Source organism: Leuciscus leuciscus, assembly GCF_965113295.1.
Source record: "Leuciscus leuciscus genome assembly, chromosome: 16".
Classification (NCBI taxonomy): Eukaryota; Metazoa; Chordata; class Actinopteri; order Cypriniformes; family Leuciscidae; genus Leuciscus; species Leuciscus leuciscus.
In genome coordinates, this window is record NC_138740.1 from 34,551,991 (window position 1) to 34,570,071 (window position 18,081).

At 43.4% G+C, this 18,081-nt stretch overlaps 1 protein-coding gene and 2 long non-coding RNA genes across 3 annotated transcripts; all 3 read left to right on the plus strand.

Annotated features, from left to right (window-relative positions):
- Window positions 1-5,971: 5,971 nt before the first annotated feature.
- LOC309478574 lies at window positions 5,972-8,343 on the plus strand. Its single transcript, XR_014199039.1, has 5 exons — window positions 5,972-6,286; window positions 6,431-6,817; window positions 6,889-7,122; window positions 8,081-8,158; window positions 8,253-8,343. It is a non-coding gene; the product is annotated as an uncharacterized lncRNA (long non-coding RNA).
- Window positions 8,344-8,349: 6 nt separating this feature from the next.
- On the plus strand, window positions 8,350-9,106 carry LOC309478575. Its single transcript, XR_014199040.1, has 3 exons — window positions 8,350-8,369; window positions 8,464-8,622; window positions 8,700-9,106. It is a non-coding gene; the product is annotated as an uncharacterized lncRNA (long non-coding RNA).
- A 237-nt stretch (window positions 9,107-9,343) lies between these two features.
- LOC309478458 (uncharacterized protein) lies at window positions 9,344-17,495 on the plus strand (the record flags this gene model as incomplete). The annotated part of the gene is made up of 8 exons (XM_082142050.1): window positions 9,344-9,524; window positions 11,144-11,204; window positions 11,306-11,356; window positions 11,433-11,477; window positions 11,563-11,627; window positions 11,706-11,817; window positions 12,800-13,097; window positions 17,458-17,495. Exons 3-8 carry the CDS (start codon window positions 11,348-11,350, stop codon window positions 17,493-17,495), a joined length of 567 nt encoding a protein of 188 aa, XP_081998176.1. The 5' UTR covers window positions 9,344-9,524; window positions 11,144-11,204; window positions 11,306-11,347.
- Between the last annotated feature and the right edge of the window lie 586 nt (window positions 17,496-18,081).

Sequence of the window (18,081 nt, forward strand, 5' to 3'; positions counted from 1 at the left end):
CTTCGAGGGCCAGGCATATCAGTACACAGTCCTACCGTTCGGCTTGTCCCTAGCACCCCGTACATTTACGATGTGCATGGACGCAGCGCTCGCACCCCTCAGGCTACAGGGCATGCGAGAATTGAACTACTTGGACGATTTGCTGATTCTAGCTCAATCTCACTCGATGCTCATAGAGCACAGGACCATTTTACTCAATCACCTCGAGAATCTGGGTCTCAGAGTCAATTGGGCGAAGAGTTCTCTGTCCCCCAGACAGATAATATCTTTTCTGGGCACAGAACTGGACTCGCTGTCTATGATAGCGCGACTGTCACCACAGCGCGTGCTAGACATTCAGCGCACAGCGAGCTCTTTCCGCTGTGGCGCATCTGTCCCGCTCAAGAAATTTCAGAGGATGCTAGGTCTCATGGCCTCAGCATCATCAGTTCTTCAGCTGGGCTTGCTTCGCATGCGCCCGCTACAGTTCTGGCTGAAAGCGCGGGTGCCGCGCCGAGCGTGGGCTTCCGGTCTGCTTCGTCTCAAGGTCAATCAGAAATGCATCGCAGCTCTGAAACCTTGGAAAGCAAACGACTGGTACCAATCAGGTGTAAGCTTGAGGACTTCCTCGAGTGTGAAGGTGGTGTCTACGGACGCATCCACCTCGGGATGGGGAGCGCTGCTCGAGGGCAGACCGTTCTTCGGCCAATGGTCGGAATGGGAGAAGCTTCTTCACATAAACTGCCTCGAAATGCTGGCAGTAGACAACGCGCTGACGCGTTTTTGTCCCCAAATACGAGGACACCACGTCCTGGTCCGTTCGGACAACATGTCAGTGGTGTCCTACATAAATCGCCAGGGCGGCCTCAGGTCCCGAAACCTGCAGGCTGACAGAATGCCTCCTGGTGTGGGCTCAGTGCAACCTGCTCTCGCTGAGAGCAGCGCATGTGCCAGGGCTCCTAAACGTAGTACCGGACAGACTGTCCAGGAACAATTTTCCGACAGGCGAGTGGTCTCTACACCCACAGACAGTCCAGCTGCTGTGGAAGAAATTCGGCAGAGCGGAAGTAGACCTGTTCGCGTCTCAAGAAAACGCTCACTGTCTGGAATTTTTCTCCAAGAGCAGGGACGCGCTGGCTCATGTATGGCCCCGCCGCCCGCTCTATGCCTTTCCTCCCGTCTCTCTCCTGCCTCAGGTGATAGAGTGGATCAGGGAAGAAGGATGCTCAGTGCTACTCGTAGCGCCGTTCTGGAAAAACCAACCCTGGTTCCCAGTTCTGATGCAGCTAGCGAGCACTGCCCCATGGCCAGTGCCAGTGAGGAGGGACCTCCTCTCTCAGGCCAAGGGCTCGATTTGGCATCCGCGCCCAGAGCTGTGGTCCCTTCATGTTTGGGCCATCAACGGGTACCCGCTGACCTCCCAAGCGGAATGTTAAACACGATCACGCAGGCTAGAGCTCCGTCCACGCGACATCTCTATTCCTCGAAATGGTCAGTGTTCTCCAGCTGGTGCACAGCTCATGGCGTGTCGCCCCCAGACTGTGGGGTGACGGAGGTTCTCTCCTTCCTACAAGAGCTGTTGGACAAGGGCAGGTCCCCTTCCACGCTCAAAGTTTATGTGGCGGCCATTGCAGCGTTCTCAAAAACAACGCTTGGTCAGTCAATAGGAAGGAACGATTTAGTCATCCGCTTCCTTAGAGGAGCTAAAAGACTGAATTCTCCCAGACCTCCCTCAGTCCCCGTATGGGACCTTTCTGTGGTACTGGAGGCCATGAAAGGTGACCCATTCGAGCCTTTACAGACGATTGATCTTAAACACCTGTCTTTCAAGGTAGTGTTTCTTCTGGCTCTCGCTTCGGTGAAGCGCATAGGGGACTTACACGCGCTCTCAGTAAACGCGACGTGCATGGAGTTTGGGCCTAATGACTCAAGAGTTATACTCAAACCTAAGCACGGTTATGTTCCAAAATCCCTCAACACACCGTTTAGGGCGCAGGTAATTTCCCTGTCAGCCCTACCGGTCTCTGACGAGGAAGGAGACGCGAGCTTCCTTTGTCCAGTCAGGGCATTAAGAGCTTATGTGTCTCGCTCATCTGTCTTCAGACAGACGGAGCAGCTCTTCGTTTCGTTCAGCGGACGTTCCAAGGGACTAGCCGCGTCGAAACAGAGCCTATCCAGATGGATAGTTGACGCCATTGCGCTGGTGTACACTTCCAAGGGTATGCAGTGCCCGTTGGGTGTCAGAGCGCACTCCATGAGAAGCATGGCTTCATCGTGGGCCTGGTCAAGTGGGATTGCCTTGCAAGATATATGTATGGCGGCAGGCTGGGCCTCCCTGTCTACATTTATAAGGTTTTATAACCTAGAGGTTCCCGCCTTACAGGCCAGGCTGTTGTCGGTCTAAATATACCAGTATTGTCTGTTCTGATGCTATTGGTTCAGAATACTGTGTCTGCTGAGCACTGCTCGATGAGCACTGCTCGCTGATCGACCGCAAAATGCTTATGGGCAAATAAATAAGACCCACAATTTTCCATCAGCTCAGGCCGTACTCCGCCCTGTCTGTATGATGTAATTTGCGTCTAAGGGACGCTGCTATATGTGGAAGAGCGCGGCTCCGCCCCTCCCTCTTCCCGGACTCCCTGTGAGTTCCCCTGGTGATTATGCACTATATGAACCCCGGGCTTTCGCCCTTGGGTCTTTGGTGTCAGATCCCAGCACGCACGGCGTTTTACATTGGGTCCCCTAGCGTAAGATACTTACGCAGTACGAGAGACCTCTCGTAAGAGAACGTACTCGGTTACTAACGTAACCTCGGTTCTCTCTAGAAGAGGGAACGAGTACTGCGTATCTTGCCGTGCATGCACACGCTCTGGTTAGCTTCGGCGATGAAAAACCAGATATCAGCTGCCTGCGAGCTGTATTTATAGGCCTAAGCCACGCCCGTTTCGGCAGGACGTGACGCAGTGGGCGCAAAGCACCCTCATTGGGTCTGACGTCACGCTAGGCCTCGCTCGATAGGCTGCTGCAGTTGCCGCAGAACAACCAATAGGCAAACGAGCCGTCTTGCCTATGTCTGTATGCTGCCGCAACGCGTTTTACAATAATACAAAATTAAGGATAATTTTTTGGCTTCAATATCTCGCGGAAAAGGGATTTTCCCCTAGCGTAAGATACTTACGCAGTACTCGTTCCCTCTTCTAGAGAGAACCGAGGTTACGTGAGTAACCGAGTACGTTTTACGTCATCATGCTCATAACGTCGTTCTTTAGCGCTTAGTTGCGTTAGAGCGCAGTTATTATCAGAAATGCACTCTATATTTCCAGCACTGTTAAACTATCAATTCAGTTCAGAGAGAAGCTGAAAGAATATGTAAAACAGATCGGTTTAAATTCAAGTCACATGTGTGGCCACTGGAAAATGACACATGACCAGCAACTATAAATTGGGTCATTTGTTTTATTCCTTATAACTGATTTGTTTCTTTTCTTTTTCTTAGGTAGCCTATGTGAGGAAGATAATCTACAATAAACAAAATACATCAGATCATCTCCCCAAAATTGATACAATATAAAGTGCAATTTGTTGTCTTTTCTGTGTGCAATTATAAAGAATATAGCCTAATGCAAACAGTGAAACACCAGTGACAGTAACATGGTAGTGTTAATTAAAGAAAAAGAAACACAATACAATACATACACATTAACGATCATTAAATACCCTTGAATGATAAAGTGTGTATGTTACTCACATTTACCCGTGTTCCTCACTATAGCGGAGACAGTACAGTTGAGACACTTTTTGCGTTTAGATTTTTCACACAAAAATAGATACTGAAAAAAAGTTAATTTCCACATGACATTTCATTAGCTTGTAGACTAAGATATTATCAACCAATAATATCCATAAGTAATATTTTCCACAATTAGCTCATAAAAATAAGGTGCTTTTTGTCTCAACTTTGTCTCAACTGTACCCATATGTGGTAGCCTACAGTTGAGACAGTGCATGGTACAGTTGAGACACCCATTTTTAATGATGTAAAGGTAACTAACCATTCATTGTAAATATAATAAAGAAAGACAAATAAAGAAAATAACAATTGAGCAACATGTTTGTTTATTCATCCATTTATATTCATTCATTTTATTTAAATTAGCACTGGTTAAAATGTATAAAGCAGGAACAAGATATTTTACAATATTTATTAATAATACACAGTTTAAATATCACAAATATCCAATTTTATTTTCATTTGCGTCCAATGCTTATTACGACATTTTACATGTTATCATTCATAATACTGAACAACTAAACACAGCGTAGGGGGTACAGTTCATACATGTGTGTCTCACCCGCTGGCCACCTCGCACATTTCTCTAGATTTTGCAATGACCTTGCAGGCTTGCATGACACAATACCATGTAATATGCCAGTTTTTAAGCCACAGAATAACGTTTGTGGTGATACCAGTTACGTTTAACAGTCACATCATGGATAATAAGCTATTCATTTTAGAGAGTGCATGGTGAAGTGAACGTCATACCTTAGAAAAATTAACTTTTGCCGATATCTTCGGATCGGAGATGCGTCCGTAGTTCAAATTTTCCACGATAAAAGAGGACTAATACACACTAATAGTGCGCGTACACATGAAGGGGGTGTGTGGAGGAGAGAGAAGCATGAAGAGGGAAGTTTGAATTATGGCCGACACACGACCAAAGAGACGACGTTTCGATGAACAAATTGCAAAGAAGAGGGACAAGGATAAGGAACGCGTGAAGTCCCGAATTTACATCGGAAAAACCTTCGAAAGGTGGCGAGAACTCCGCCGGCAGAAGGGCTTCCGATCCGACATAAGTTAGTTGCTCTGTTTTTGCAGAACAGGTAAATCCATTTTTCTTTCTAAACTGACGTTCATGTTCGCCAAACCAACACAAGGATGTAATTAGCTAGAACTATGCAGTCAGCGTTAACTTTGGTGAATACAATATGTTTCAGCTAGCGATCAATCTCTATTGTAAATGATCAAGCAAATTCACAGTAGGGCGACAATTTGTGTGAATGACTGTTTTCACCCACGGTTTGTTATGAATTTTAATGTTCATTTATAGGCTATTGACAACTTTGACTAAATTTGTTTACGCCGCCGTTGTTTATGCTCACTGGGAAACGCAAAGCTAACGTTATCTTGCTTTTATTGCGTCCTTTTATGGGAGCTATAGTTATAACCTCAGGTGGCGAAACGATTAAGATAATGTTTCTCTTTTTCTGCATTCTGTTCTGCAATATATAAAAGCATTTATCTAACTTGGCAACATTACACATTGAATGAAGTATCAGTAAAACTTAACTTTGTTTGTAGTGACTATTTTGACTTTCCTTTATGCCGGAGGGGAGGAGGGAGGAGACGGGATGAGGAGGAGGGAGGGTCTATCTAGCCTCCATTTTGTTTGACAACAATTCGAATGTCAACAAGAAGTTACGACTCCTGGGATCGCTTAGAGCACCTTTAAAGATGAATGAGAAACAGCGAGTGCTCTTTGCTATCGCGGCTATTTAACTGCAGCAAATGGGCAAATACTGGTCTTTCTGAGTTCACGAAATTATTCAGGCTCAGAGTCAGCACGACGAGTACCACTGTATGTACACGAAAACATATAATAAATTATTGGATAGTTTCTGACTGCTAAAATAAACTTCTCATTCATCTTAACTCGGTCGGACTCTGCACTGAAGAGTGACGGATCACGTGTACTCCACTGACTTCACTCCTATTGGTTGTCGCTCCCGAAAGTCTCTCTTCATTTGCATAAAGTTGAACAGATCTCAACTTTGTCGCGTCGCTGGACACGCCCCATCCAGTCGCCAACGGTCACTGTCGCGCGTGTCGCCAGAAGTCGCCCGCTCCCCATTGAAATTAATGGTATCGTGTCGCTTTGTCGCTTGTAGTGTGAACGGGGCTTAAGAGAGAGCTGAGAAGGGTCTGTCGGTACACGATCCGTTCCACCTGCACGATCCGTTTCACGCATGCGTAGTAGACGGAGTAGAAAACGCACATGCGCAAATGATAATTCTGTTTTGCGACGATTTACGACACTGCACGATCTGTTCCACGCATGCGCATATTTGTACGGTTTGTACCGCGAGACTTTCATTCACTCACAGCGAAAGAAAATGGAGTTCAGCGGAAGAAATGAGAAGTTTGTCCTTTACGCTGCCGTTAGGCAATATTTGGTTGACGGGTTGGTGGATGCGGCGTTGAAGAAGAAGGTCTCACGAATGGCTGCAAATTTCGTTATAAGAGGTAAGTGAGTGTGTGTATCTGAAATAATATTAGCATTGTTTTAGTTAACACGTGCACATGGACACATGTGCACATAAGTGCTGTATTGTGATACCAAACAAAGCAGCAAAATCGTACGTAACAAACATTGTTTGTCTATCACAGAAAGTAAATTATTCTACACTGGCCCCAGTGCACAATTCATGAGGCTGGTTGTGCTGTCTGATGAGCAGAGGCGGGCTGTCCTGGAGGAGTGCCACAACAACCCTGGCACAGGGAACCATGGGGGCGTGAGGGCGACCATGGACAGGGATGTTGTAGGGTACTACTGGGATAACATAAAGGCAGATGTGACAGATTGGGTACTTTTTTGGAACTTTCATGGAATTTAACACTATGGCTCTCAGGCAATGAATTGATTTAGTGGCTTTGTTTGACTTCAGATAATTATTTGGTCTAAATAATAAATGTATCCATCAGGTCAAAAGCTGTCACAGATGCCAAAAGAATGACCCCATAAAGACTGTGTCTCCTGCCCTTCACCCTATTAAGGTAGAGCTTACCTTGGTGTACCACTTGAAGCAACAAGTTAGGTGATTTGGTAATATTACATATCTCTACAGGTGAAAGAGCCGTGGGAGGTGGTCGGTATGGACCTCATTGGTCCACTGAAAAAAAACATGAAAGACCATCAATACGTCCTCACGGTGACAGACCTCTTCACGAAGTGGGTTATCGCTGAGCCTTTGAAGTGTGGCTCCAGCACTGAGGTGGCTGAGGCACTTGTGTCAAAGCTCTACACATTTGGTATGGTCCGGAAAATCATCACTGACAGGGGCCGTGCATTTGTTAACGAGGTATGTGTCCTTATTACCCTCTCCTTTCACCCCCTTCACACAGGACATATGACATCATCACAATTCACGCTGTTTTAAAGGACAAATCCAGTGAAAAATGAACCTAGGGGTAATTAACACATGGTTACCGAGTCGATCGTTCCCTGGGGTGCGTTTTCATGATAATCGAATGTAAAGAGTTTTATTTATAAAAACAGATTAGCTCATAACACTAGTATATGGGGCACAGAGTAAGTAAAAACAAATCGCAAGTTAATACCACTAACAAGGCTCAAAATAGCCTCACACTAACACGGTAGCATAATGAGGGTCCATACATGCAAACCGAAGCATTGAGAACTTTGTAAGTGTACAGACAGTTTAATAAGAAGATACTTTATAAAGACAGTACATTACTCGTTTACATGCAGGATCCATTTTGGAAAACAGTCTCGACTAATCGAGTCACAAACGCCGTGTTACGTTAGAATTCACTATGCGTAATTCCTATCGACCAGCTCACTTAGCGCGGCGTTCGTTGCTCGACTAGTCGAGACTGTTTTCCAAGATGGATCCTGCATGTAAACGCGTAATGTACTGTCTTTATAAAGTATCTTCTTATTAAACTGTCTGTACACTTACAAAGTTCTCAATGCTTCGGTTTGCATGTATGGACCCTCATTATGCTACCGTGTTAGTGTGAGGCTATTTTGAGCCTTGTTAGTGGTATTAACTTGCGATTTGTTTTTACTTACTCTGTGCCCCATATACTAGTGTTATGAGCTAATCTGTTTTTATAAATAAAACTCTTTACATTCGATTATCATAAAAAAGCACCCCAGGGAATGATCGACTCGGTAACCATGTGTTAATTACCCCTAGGTTCATTTTTCACTGGATTTGTCCTTTAAGCGGTCATTGGTCATTTCTGAGACCAATAAATATTGAAAATAACCATGTGTGTCTGAATTTTGTACAGCTTAATGCACACATATTTGCGGCGCTGAACATCAAGCATGCCATCACAAGTGCATACCATCCCCAGTCAAACGGCCAAGTAAGTGTGCCATCATGACATCCCGCAAAACAGTAAAGTCAACTTTAGCCAATGTATACTAAAGTGCATGTAGTAATTCCTTTCTATGTTGAAGGATGAGAGAACTAATCAAAATGTAAAGAGGACTCTCAGAAAATATGTTAATCAGCACCATGATGATTGGGACATCCACCTGCAGGCCATAGTTCATGGAATAAACACTGCAAAACAGGTTATTATTCAAAATGACAAGATAACGTATATTGCATACATGTTTTAAGAGTTTTATTTTGTGATTTGATGCAAAACATTTTGTTTCAAATTAGAGATCCACCAAGTACAGCCCGTACTTTTTAATGTACAATAGGCACCCCCGTCTACCACAGGCATTAAATGTCTGTGAGACAGACGCTGCCTTTGAATTGGCGGACCCAGAGGAGGAGCTGGAGCTAAAACTAGCTGGAGTCAAGGCCCTCAATGAAACGGTTTGTTCAGAATTGTGTGGCTGGCATGTTCAATTTGAAAAAGATTGTTCGCATAGTAATATATTCTTATCTTTAAGGTACGGAAGAACATTGAAAAGGCACAGGGGAAACAAAAAAAGGCTTTTGAGGCAAAGAAAAGGAAATGGGTTCGCCAGTGCTCAGTTAAGGCAGGGGACGAGGTCCTAATTGGGGAGCCCAAAAAGAAGGTGAAGAAGGGAAATTGTTTACAGGATCTCCACCAAGGGCCATTCACCCTCACATCCCTGACAGAGAAGGGTGTGGCAAGTGTGGCTATGTTAGGGAAAATACAGAAACTTAATGTTGCGCAGCTAAGGCCCTACTTTCGGCCACAAGGTATTGTAATAATCCTACTTGGTGACATAGCAAATATAAACATGACACTTGACAATGACGATTAGTATTTACTTTCCTGTTGTGTAGGTCATAGCCATGAATCTGCTGCAGAAGACATTGGACTGGTGGACCACCAGTATGCCAATAAAGGTTCACTGTGGTTCAAGAGGTTGTGTCCTCAGCAAGAAAAAGTGGTGAGTGCCAAACTAAACTGGATAGTTCACATGCACAGCTTGTTGGTGTGCTTCAAATAATAAATGCATGATTGCTCATTCCTAACAGGGATATTTTTTATTTCTAGCTGGCCTATGTGCTGGACAGAACACGTCCAGCAAAAGAAATTGTTGTTCTGGATGGCCCAGTTTGTCTTCAAAGGGAGGACTTTTGGAGCCTGGGGCTAGATGAACAGGTGGAGAGCAATGTAAGTGGATATTGCTGTAAAGAGTTTGGATGGTTCTAATGCCTTTATTGTAATTATGCAAAACATTCTGTGCTTTCAGATTGGGAATGCGTGCTTCAGGCTGGTAGAGGAGGCAGCCAGGAGACATGTATGTATTTGTATTTACCTTGATGACTTACACATAAATTTGTGCAAAAGTGAGTACACCTCTCACATTTTTCCCAAATACTTTTCATGGGACAACACTATAGAAATGAAACTGTGATGCATCTTAAGGTAGACTCACTTTTGTGAGATATATGTATATGAAATGCAGACATACAATTTTATTCAGGGAATGGATGTCCACATTGCTGACCTATTTGAAGTCCCTAAATGGAAACTAAGGGAACCTAGTTTGCCGGTAAGTTGCATAATGTGTTGACAAGTCCAGCAGATACACCTCTTTAAGTGAAGATATGTCCAAGGAGATCTGAACACAGTTTTATTTAATTTTTTATAGGACAATGTGGAATCTAAAGATATCATCATTTTGCCAGCATTGTCTAGGGGGTCACAAACAGCAAGCCACTACATGCTTTGTGTACAGTTACATTGTTTTTTGTTGTTTTTTTCCCTCTATTTTTAAACCAGTTGGTGCCCCTATACCTGACATTAATAGGGTATGTTCTTCACAGGTGTTATTAGTTGCTAAGAAGGAGGCTATTTTTCTGGACTCATTATGTCCAAATGGGTTTGGAGATGAGAAATACCGAACCATATTTAGGTTTGAAACGCATAAGCAGAGGACATTAGCAAGGTTTGACCTCTGACCGATGAAGGCTAACACAGAGAACAGAAAGTGCATGTAGTTACATGCTACTATGGGAATTAAAGTTAATACATGATAGATTATGTTTTAATAATCTTAGTTTATAGTTTATAAGTATAGTTTTCTACTTTTTTTTTTTTTTTTACTTTTTTTTTATCCAGTCAAGCCTGAACAGCACTCTGAAAATCTTTAATCTGATGACACTGTGTAACAGCCTTAACAAATACAGATCAAACTGAGTGAAATGGACTGATATCCTGTTCAGGCAAAGCCTTGTTCTCTGGCTTTAGGATTGAGTAAAAGCCTTGTTCTCTGGCTTCAGGTTTGAGTAAAAGCCTCGTTCTCTGGCTTTAGGATTGAGTAAAAGCCTTGTTCTCTGGCTTTAGGATTGAGTAAAAGCCTTGTTCTCTGGCTTTAGGATTGAGTAAAAGCCTTGTTCTCTGGCTTTAGGATTGAGTAAAAGCCTTGTTCTCTGGCTTCAGGTTTGAGTAAAAGCCTTGTTCTCTGGCTTTAGGATTGAGTAAAAGCCTTGTTCTCTGGCTTCAGGTTTGAGTAAAAGCCTCGTTCTCTGGCTTTAGGATTGAGTAAAAGCCTTGTTCTCTGGCTTCAGGTTTGAGTAAAAGCCTCGTTCTCTGGCTTTAGGATTGAGTAAAAGCCTTGTTCTCTGGCTTCAGGTTTGAGTAAAAGCCTCGTTCTCTGGCTTTAGGATTGAGTAAAAGCCTTGTTCTCTGGCTTTAGGATTGAGTAAAAGCCTTGTTCTCTGGCTTTAGGATTGAGTAAAAGCCTTGTTCTCTGGCTTTAGGATTGAGTAAAAGCCTTGTTCTCTGGCTTCAGGTTTGAGTAAAAGCCTTGTTCTCTGGCTTTAGGATTGAGTAAAAGCCTTGTTCTCTGGCTTTAGGATTGAGAAAAAAAAAACCCTTGTTCTATGGATTCAGTTTTGCGTAATTTTTTTCCAGACAACTTGCAGGAGCAGTGGCTAATGGACCGTGGGTGGAGAAGACGGGCAAAGATTTTGATGTAACTTTGCTTACTATGTAATTTTGTCATTTCATTTTGCTCAGCAGACACTATAAATGGTTGTCAACATCACATCTGAGTAACTGTATTTTACTTTTCAGCCATTTCCAGTTCAGTCAGATGGACAGAGCTGTGGGATATTCATGCTTATGGTAAACTTATACAATTTCTACTCAATTGTTCCTGTTTGTCCTAAATCTCCGTAATCATTATTTTTCTCTTTAACAGTATGCCCTCTGCATCTGTACTGGTGCCATTTTTCACTTTTTGGATGTAAGTTGTAATTCATGGAATGTATGTATCCAAGAATGTTAAAAAACAAACAATGCAAGACTCCAATATTACATGTGTATTACAGACTGACATACCATCTATTCGGAAGTGGTGGTGTCTCCAGATTCTGGAGAAATTCTCGATCGCAAGGTAGGACACATTTCAAGCAGTAAAACATTGGTCTGCTTTACAATTATGCTACATTAAAAGTACCATACTTTTGAATAGGCATGGGCAGAACTTCGGGCAGCGCTTTGCCTTCTGGACAGAGGAGACAGAACAGCTGATGGCAGGCACCCTACCACCTATTTATAGGATTTCTCGACCCCAAATAGTCAAGGTATGGCCAAACTAACCAGACAACCATTTTCACGTATGCATTCTATACAGGTAGGTCTCAAAAAATTTGAATATTGTGGAAAATTGTGTGAATTACTGAATTAAATGTAAAACTTGAAACTGATACATTATATAGATTTATACAACATGTTACGTCACGTGATATATTAAAAAATAGAAGATCGTAACAAACAGTTCAAGTCAAGTGGGTTTATTGTCATTTCAACCATATACACTGTGTATAGTGAGACAAAACAGCGTTTCACCATGGGTCAGGTCATGTGGTGTACATTTTAAGGTATATAAGAAAACATTTGGGACAGGATACATTTAGTGCACACACATTATTACAGTGCATCCGGAAAGTATTCACAGCCGTTTACATGTACACCAATAATGCGATTATTTCCAATGATCAGAGTAAGGAGTTAATCGCAGTAAGATGTTTACATGACTGGAGCAAACCTCTTCACTCCTACATGCAGTTTTTATTTTCTGATTATTCACACAATGTAGAGCACAAATGATGAACTCATATACTGTCCACTGTTTGATACTGAATTTTGGGTTTTCTTTAGATATAAGCCGTAGTAATCAAAATTAACACACATAATAGAAATATTTCGCATAGTGTCTAATGAATATATATAATGTATGAGTTTCACGTTTTACATTTGAATTATTGCAATTGACAAACTTCCACAATATTCTAATTTTGTGAGACCTACCTGTATTTACTTTGTGCATGTTATGGTTTATATGAGTTAGCAGATGCCTTTGTCCAAAGTGGCTTACAAATAAAAACAATACAAAGGTTCGCAATTAATAGCCTAATGAAAATACAATAATATACAAACCATAACCATAACTCATAATAACTATTTAATTTATGCTGAAAAGATGTCTTTAGGCCCCTTTTGATAGACCTAAAACATCTTATGTTGTAGTGTAGTCTTAATTTATGGTATTTTACTTTGTCATAGGAGGAACAGGTAGAAGTGGAGGAGCTGCCCCTCACACTGAAACATTTGTACCAGGCAGAATACATCGTGAGAAACAGTCTTGGGCTTTTCACTGGCCAGGTGCAAGAACCATCATACATGTTGATGGATCATGACGACCAAATGAAAGCGGTGAGGGTACTGATGGAGTCGATTAATTGGAGCGATGCCATGGAGCCTTTCACGTTCATTTTTGAAAACATCCAGGACATGGAAACCTTCATGATTATTTGCAAAGACACCCTCAACCTGAGAGTAAATGCTGGAGTTGGGGTGCACAGTCACCCATATGGACTAATCCAAGATGGCGCCGCGGATGGCTGCCTCGGTGTTGAGCTCTCCAGTTGTTACACTGTTTTTGTTAGTTTGTCCTGTTTTATGTTTGTCATACGCTATCAGTTATACCAGGGACGAACTGCTGAACATTCGGCAGTGCACACCAACTGATCACCAACCAGTTTTTGATTCTTCTGGCGTTTTGCGGAACATTGTCGTCGGTTGCGCCGCTGCACTGTGGAAACAGTATAAGACGCGCAGGCGTGGGAAGCGAGCCGGCACACTCGTTAAGCTCAGGCAGCGCGGATTCAGAACGGCGCTGCCTAGCATCCATCTGGCGAATGTCCGCTCTCTCCCTAACAAAATGGACGAACTACTTCTGCTCTCACGCAAAAACAAGGACTTTACCAACTCTGCTGCTCTTTGTTTCACGGAAACCTGGCTGAACGAAGCCATTCCGGACAGCGCGTTACATCTACCGGACTTTCAGCTGTTCAGAGCAGATCGCGATATGGAGTCAACGGGTAAAACGCGCGGTGGTGGGACATGCTTTTACATCAACAGAAGGTGGTGTACTGATGTAACTGTGTTAAGGAAGATGTGCTGTCCTGATGTGGAAGTGCTTTTCCTTAACTGTAAGCCGTTCTACTCGCCGCGGGAGTTTTCCTCGCTCGTTCTCATCAGTGTTTACATTCCACCGCAAGCACACGTGAGTACGGCGCTGCAACAGCTGGCTGATCTGATCACAGAAACAGAACAACAACACCCGGACTCTGTTCTTATCATTCTCGGAGACTTTAATCAGGCAAAACTCACACGTGAGCTGCCTAAATTCAAACAGCACATTACATGCCCCACCAGAGACAATAATATTTTGGACCATTGCTACACCACAACAAAGGATGCATATCGCTCCGTCGCCAGAGCAGCTCTAGGACTTTCCGATCACTGCCTGGTTCATCTTCTACCAACTTACAGGCAAAAACTTAAAACTGCTAAGCCAGTAATAAGGACTGTAAAGAGATGGACCAACGACACAGAGCAGGTCTTACAAGCCTGTTTTGAATGCACTGACTGGAGTGTTTTTGAAGCTGCTGCCAGCGATCTGGACGAGCTCACAGAGACTGTAACATCATACATCAGTTTCTGTGAGGATTTATGCATCCCTACCAGGACTTACTTATCATTCAACAATGATAAACCATGGTTCACACCAAAACTCAGACAGCTTCGTCAGGTCAAAGAAGATGCCTACAGGAGTGGGGATAGGATCTTGTATAATCAGGCCAGGAACACATTGACAAAGGAGATTGAAGTGGCTAAGAAGAGCTATGCCAAAAAGCTGGAAAACCAGTTTTCCTCCAACGACCCTGCATCAGTGTGGAAAGGCCTGAAAGACATTACCAACTACAAGACACCATCCCCCAGCATCGACAGCAACAAGCATCTTGCGAACGAGCTGAATGTCTTTTACTGTAGATTTGAGACCCCCGATCAGACACCCCATACCCGCCCTGACCATCTCTCTACACAGCCATCAACACCTCCAGCCATCCCCCTCCCCTCCCTCCCTGCACTTCAGATCAGTGAGGATAATGTGCGTCAGATCTTCAGGAAACAGAAGAGAAGGAAAGCACCAGGCCCAGACGGTGTTTCACCAGCCTGTCTGAAAACCTGCGCTGACCAGCTGGCCTCTATCTTCTCACTGATCTTCAACAGATCACTGGAGCAGTGCAAAGTCCCTTTCTGCTTTAAACGCTCCACCATCATCCCAATCCCGAAGAAACCAAAGATCACAGGACTCAATGACTACAGACCTGTTGCCTTAACATCTGTGGCCATGAAGTCATTCGAAAGACTGGTGTTAGCATATCTGAAGGACATCACTGGACCCTTGCTGGACCCCCTGCAGTTTGCCTACAGAGCAAACCGGTCTGTGGATGATGTGGTCAATATGGGACTGCATTACACCCTACAACATCTGGACAAACCAGGGACCTATGCAAGGATTCTGTTCGTGGACTTTAGTTCTGCCTTCAACACCATCGTCCCATCACTGCTCCAGACCAAACTGACCCAGCTCTCTGTCCCTAGCTCCGTCTGTCAATGGATCACCAGCTTTCTGACAGACAGACAACAGCTAGTCAGAATGGGCAAAATCACGTCCGACAGCCGCACCATCAGCACCGGTGCTCCACAGGGATGTGTTCTCTCACCACTGCTCTTCTCCCTGTACACAAATGACTGCACCTCTAAAGACACCTCTGTCAAGCTCCTGAAGTTTGCAGACGACACTACTGTTATCGGACTCATCCGGAACGGTGACGAGTCTGCGTACAGACAGGAGGTGGAGCAGCTGGCTCTTTGGTGCAGTTATAACAACCTGGAGCTGAACACGCTCAAAACAGTGGAGATGATCGTGGACTTCAGGAGAAACCCCCCTGCACTCCCTTCACTCACCATCATGGACAGCACTGTGACTGCAGTAGAGTCATTCAGGTTCCTGGGCACCACCATCTCTCAGGATCTGAAGTGGGACACTCACATAGACTCTATTGTGAAGAAAGCCCAACAGAGACTGTACTTCCTGCGTCAGCTGAGGAAATTCAACCTGCCACAGGAGCTGCTCGTACAGTTCTACTCAGCTGTCATCCAGTCCATCCTCTGCACTTCCATCACCGTCTGGTTCGGCTCTGCTACCAAAACCGACCTCCGTAGACTACAGCGGATAGTTCGGACTGCTGAGCGAATCACTGGCACTACCCTTCCCACACTCAAAGTACTGCACTCATCCAGAGTGAGTAAAAGGGCTCGCAAAATCACTCTGGACCCGTCACACCCAGCACACTCTCTGTTTGAACTGTTACCGTCTGGTCGACGCTACAGAGCACCGAGCACAAAAACAACCAGACACAGGAAAAGTTTCTTTCCCCAGGCCATCTACCTCATGAACACTTAAATGTTCCCCTACTGTGGAACAAACATGTGCAATACTTCCCTCAGACATTTCATAATAGCACCTTATAACTTTATATATATTTATAATTTATAATCTTTTTATTTTATTTTTTCTATTTTATTTTTTTTTATTTTTTTTTATTTTTTTTATTTTTTTTATTTATACCTGTTACTTGTCACTTGTCTTGTCACTTTGTATTGTATGTGTACTGGAAGCTACTGTCACCAAGACAAATTCCTCGTATGCGCAAGCATACTTGGCAATAAAGCTCTTTCTGATTCTGATTCTGATTCTGATTCTGATATAAATTTGGTTTGAGTGAGTGAGTGAGTGAGTGAGTGAGTGAGTGAGTGAGTGAGTGGGTGAGTGGGTGGGTGGGAGTTGGGGTGCACAGTCACCCATATAAATTGTGAGTGAGTGAGTGAGTGAGTTGGGGTGCACAGTCACCCATATCAATTTGGTTAGTGTGTGTGTGTGAGAGAGAGTGTGTGAGAGAGAGAGAGTGTGTGAGAGAGAGAGTGTGTGTGAGAGAGAGAGAGTGTGTGAGAGAGAGTGTGAGAGAGAGAGAGAGTGTGTGAGAGTGTGTGTGTGAGAGAGAGAGTGTGTGAGAGAGAGAGTGTGTGAGAGTGAGTGAGTGTGTGAGTGAGAGTGTGTATTTTTACTCTTAAATAAAGATACTCAACTGTCCACCGCTGGTCTCATGTCACTTCTGTGTCCACACATGCTACTTTCAAGTCATTTCCATTGTAAGTTTAAGTTTGAAATACTCTATAACGTTTCCCCAGACTTGTTTGTAGTTCTTTCTTCATGTAAGTGCAGATTGTCTAGGCAGAAATGCATATTATTTAAAAAAAAGAAATGCATATTATGTTCCTTATTGTCTTCTGTAAACATCATTGAAGGGATCATTTTCCTCATTTAGATTAGATATATATTAGCCTATATAGACCCATACCATACTAATACAAAATTACTCAACTTAAAAGTTAACTAATATTAGCAGCTTTTAATAATAAAAAAACGACACAAACCGTCTTTGACAATACTACTGACCTCAGACCAAAACACGGCAAGTTAAGCCTAATACCATACAGCAGTGAATCGCAAAGGAGAGTAGCCTATGGAGGAAACTGATCATGTATGTTAATGTAACAACTCACAACTCCTTTATTATTTTTGGATTGGCAACCACGTAAACACATCGTAATGCTACATTTAAAAGCATCAAAATAGACCCGCTGTGAAATGTTAAACACAATACAACTAACGTTACACAAATATGCCGCAAGTTGTGCCATCGCATGCGTGGTTCCGATAGTGTAGGAAAACCGTGACGTTTTCTACTACGTAATTACGCGCATGCGTGAAACGGATCGTGCAGGTGGAACGGATCGTGTACCGACAGGGTCTGCTGGCATCATGCAGTACAAGAGCGGCCTCTAGAGGTGTAATAAAAACTATCACTGATGCCTCGTGTTGTTTGAGTAGGGTATTCCTGCACAATCGGAGGCTGCAGTTTTAGGACCCGGTTATAGGACCCTAATTTTTTGTGACACCGCCACCTACCGAACTGGATGATCACCAGAAACAGTCATTTGAGATGGACGACATGGACGATCAGACTGTGAGTACCGATATTCAATTAACTTTTATTATATTACGTTTAAACGAAGCAAAGTTTACAAAGCCAGTGAGAGCTAACTATCAATTAATAACTAATTCCCACGAATTTGGAACGTCGTAGTAATTAATACAACTAGAACACGAATTCCAAATTCGTGGGAATTAGCCTAGTTATTAATTGATAGTTAGCTCTCACTGGCTTTGTAAACTTTAACGACCACGTATGTAAACTAGAAATAATTTATAACACTAAACAATATTATACATTATAGATTCGAATAGTATTTACTAACCAGTTATGTGGCGGACTTTTGCGCTAATCGCGGAGCACTTATGCTAACCATGTGCTCAACATGACAAACTCATGACGCACTATTCATATAACAAAACAACTGCGTTAAACCCG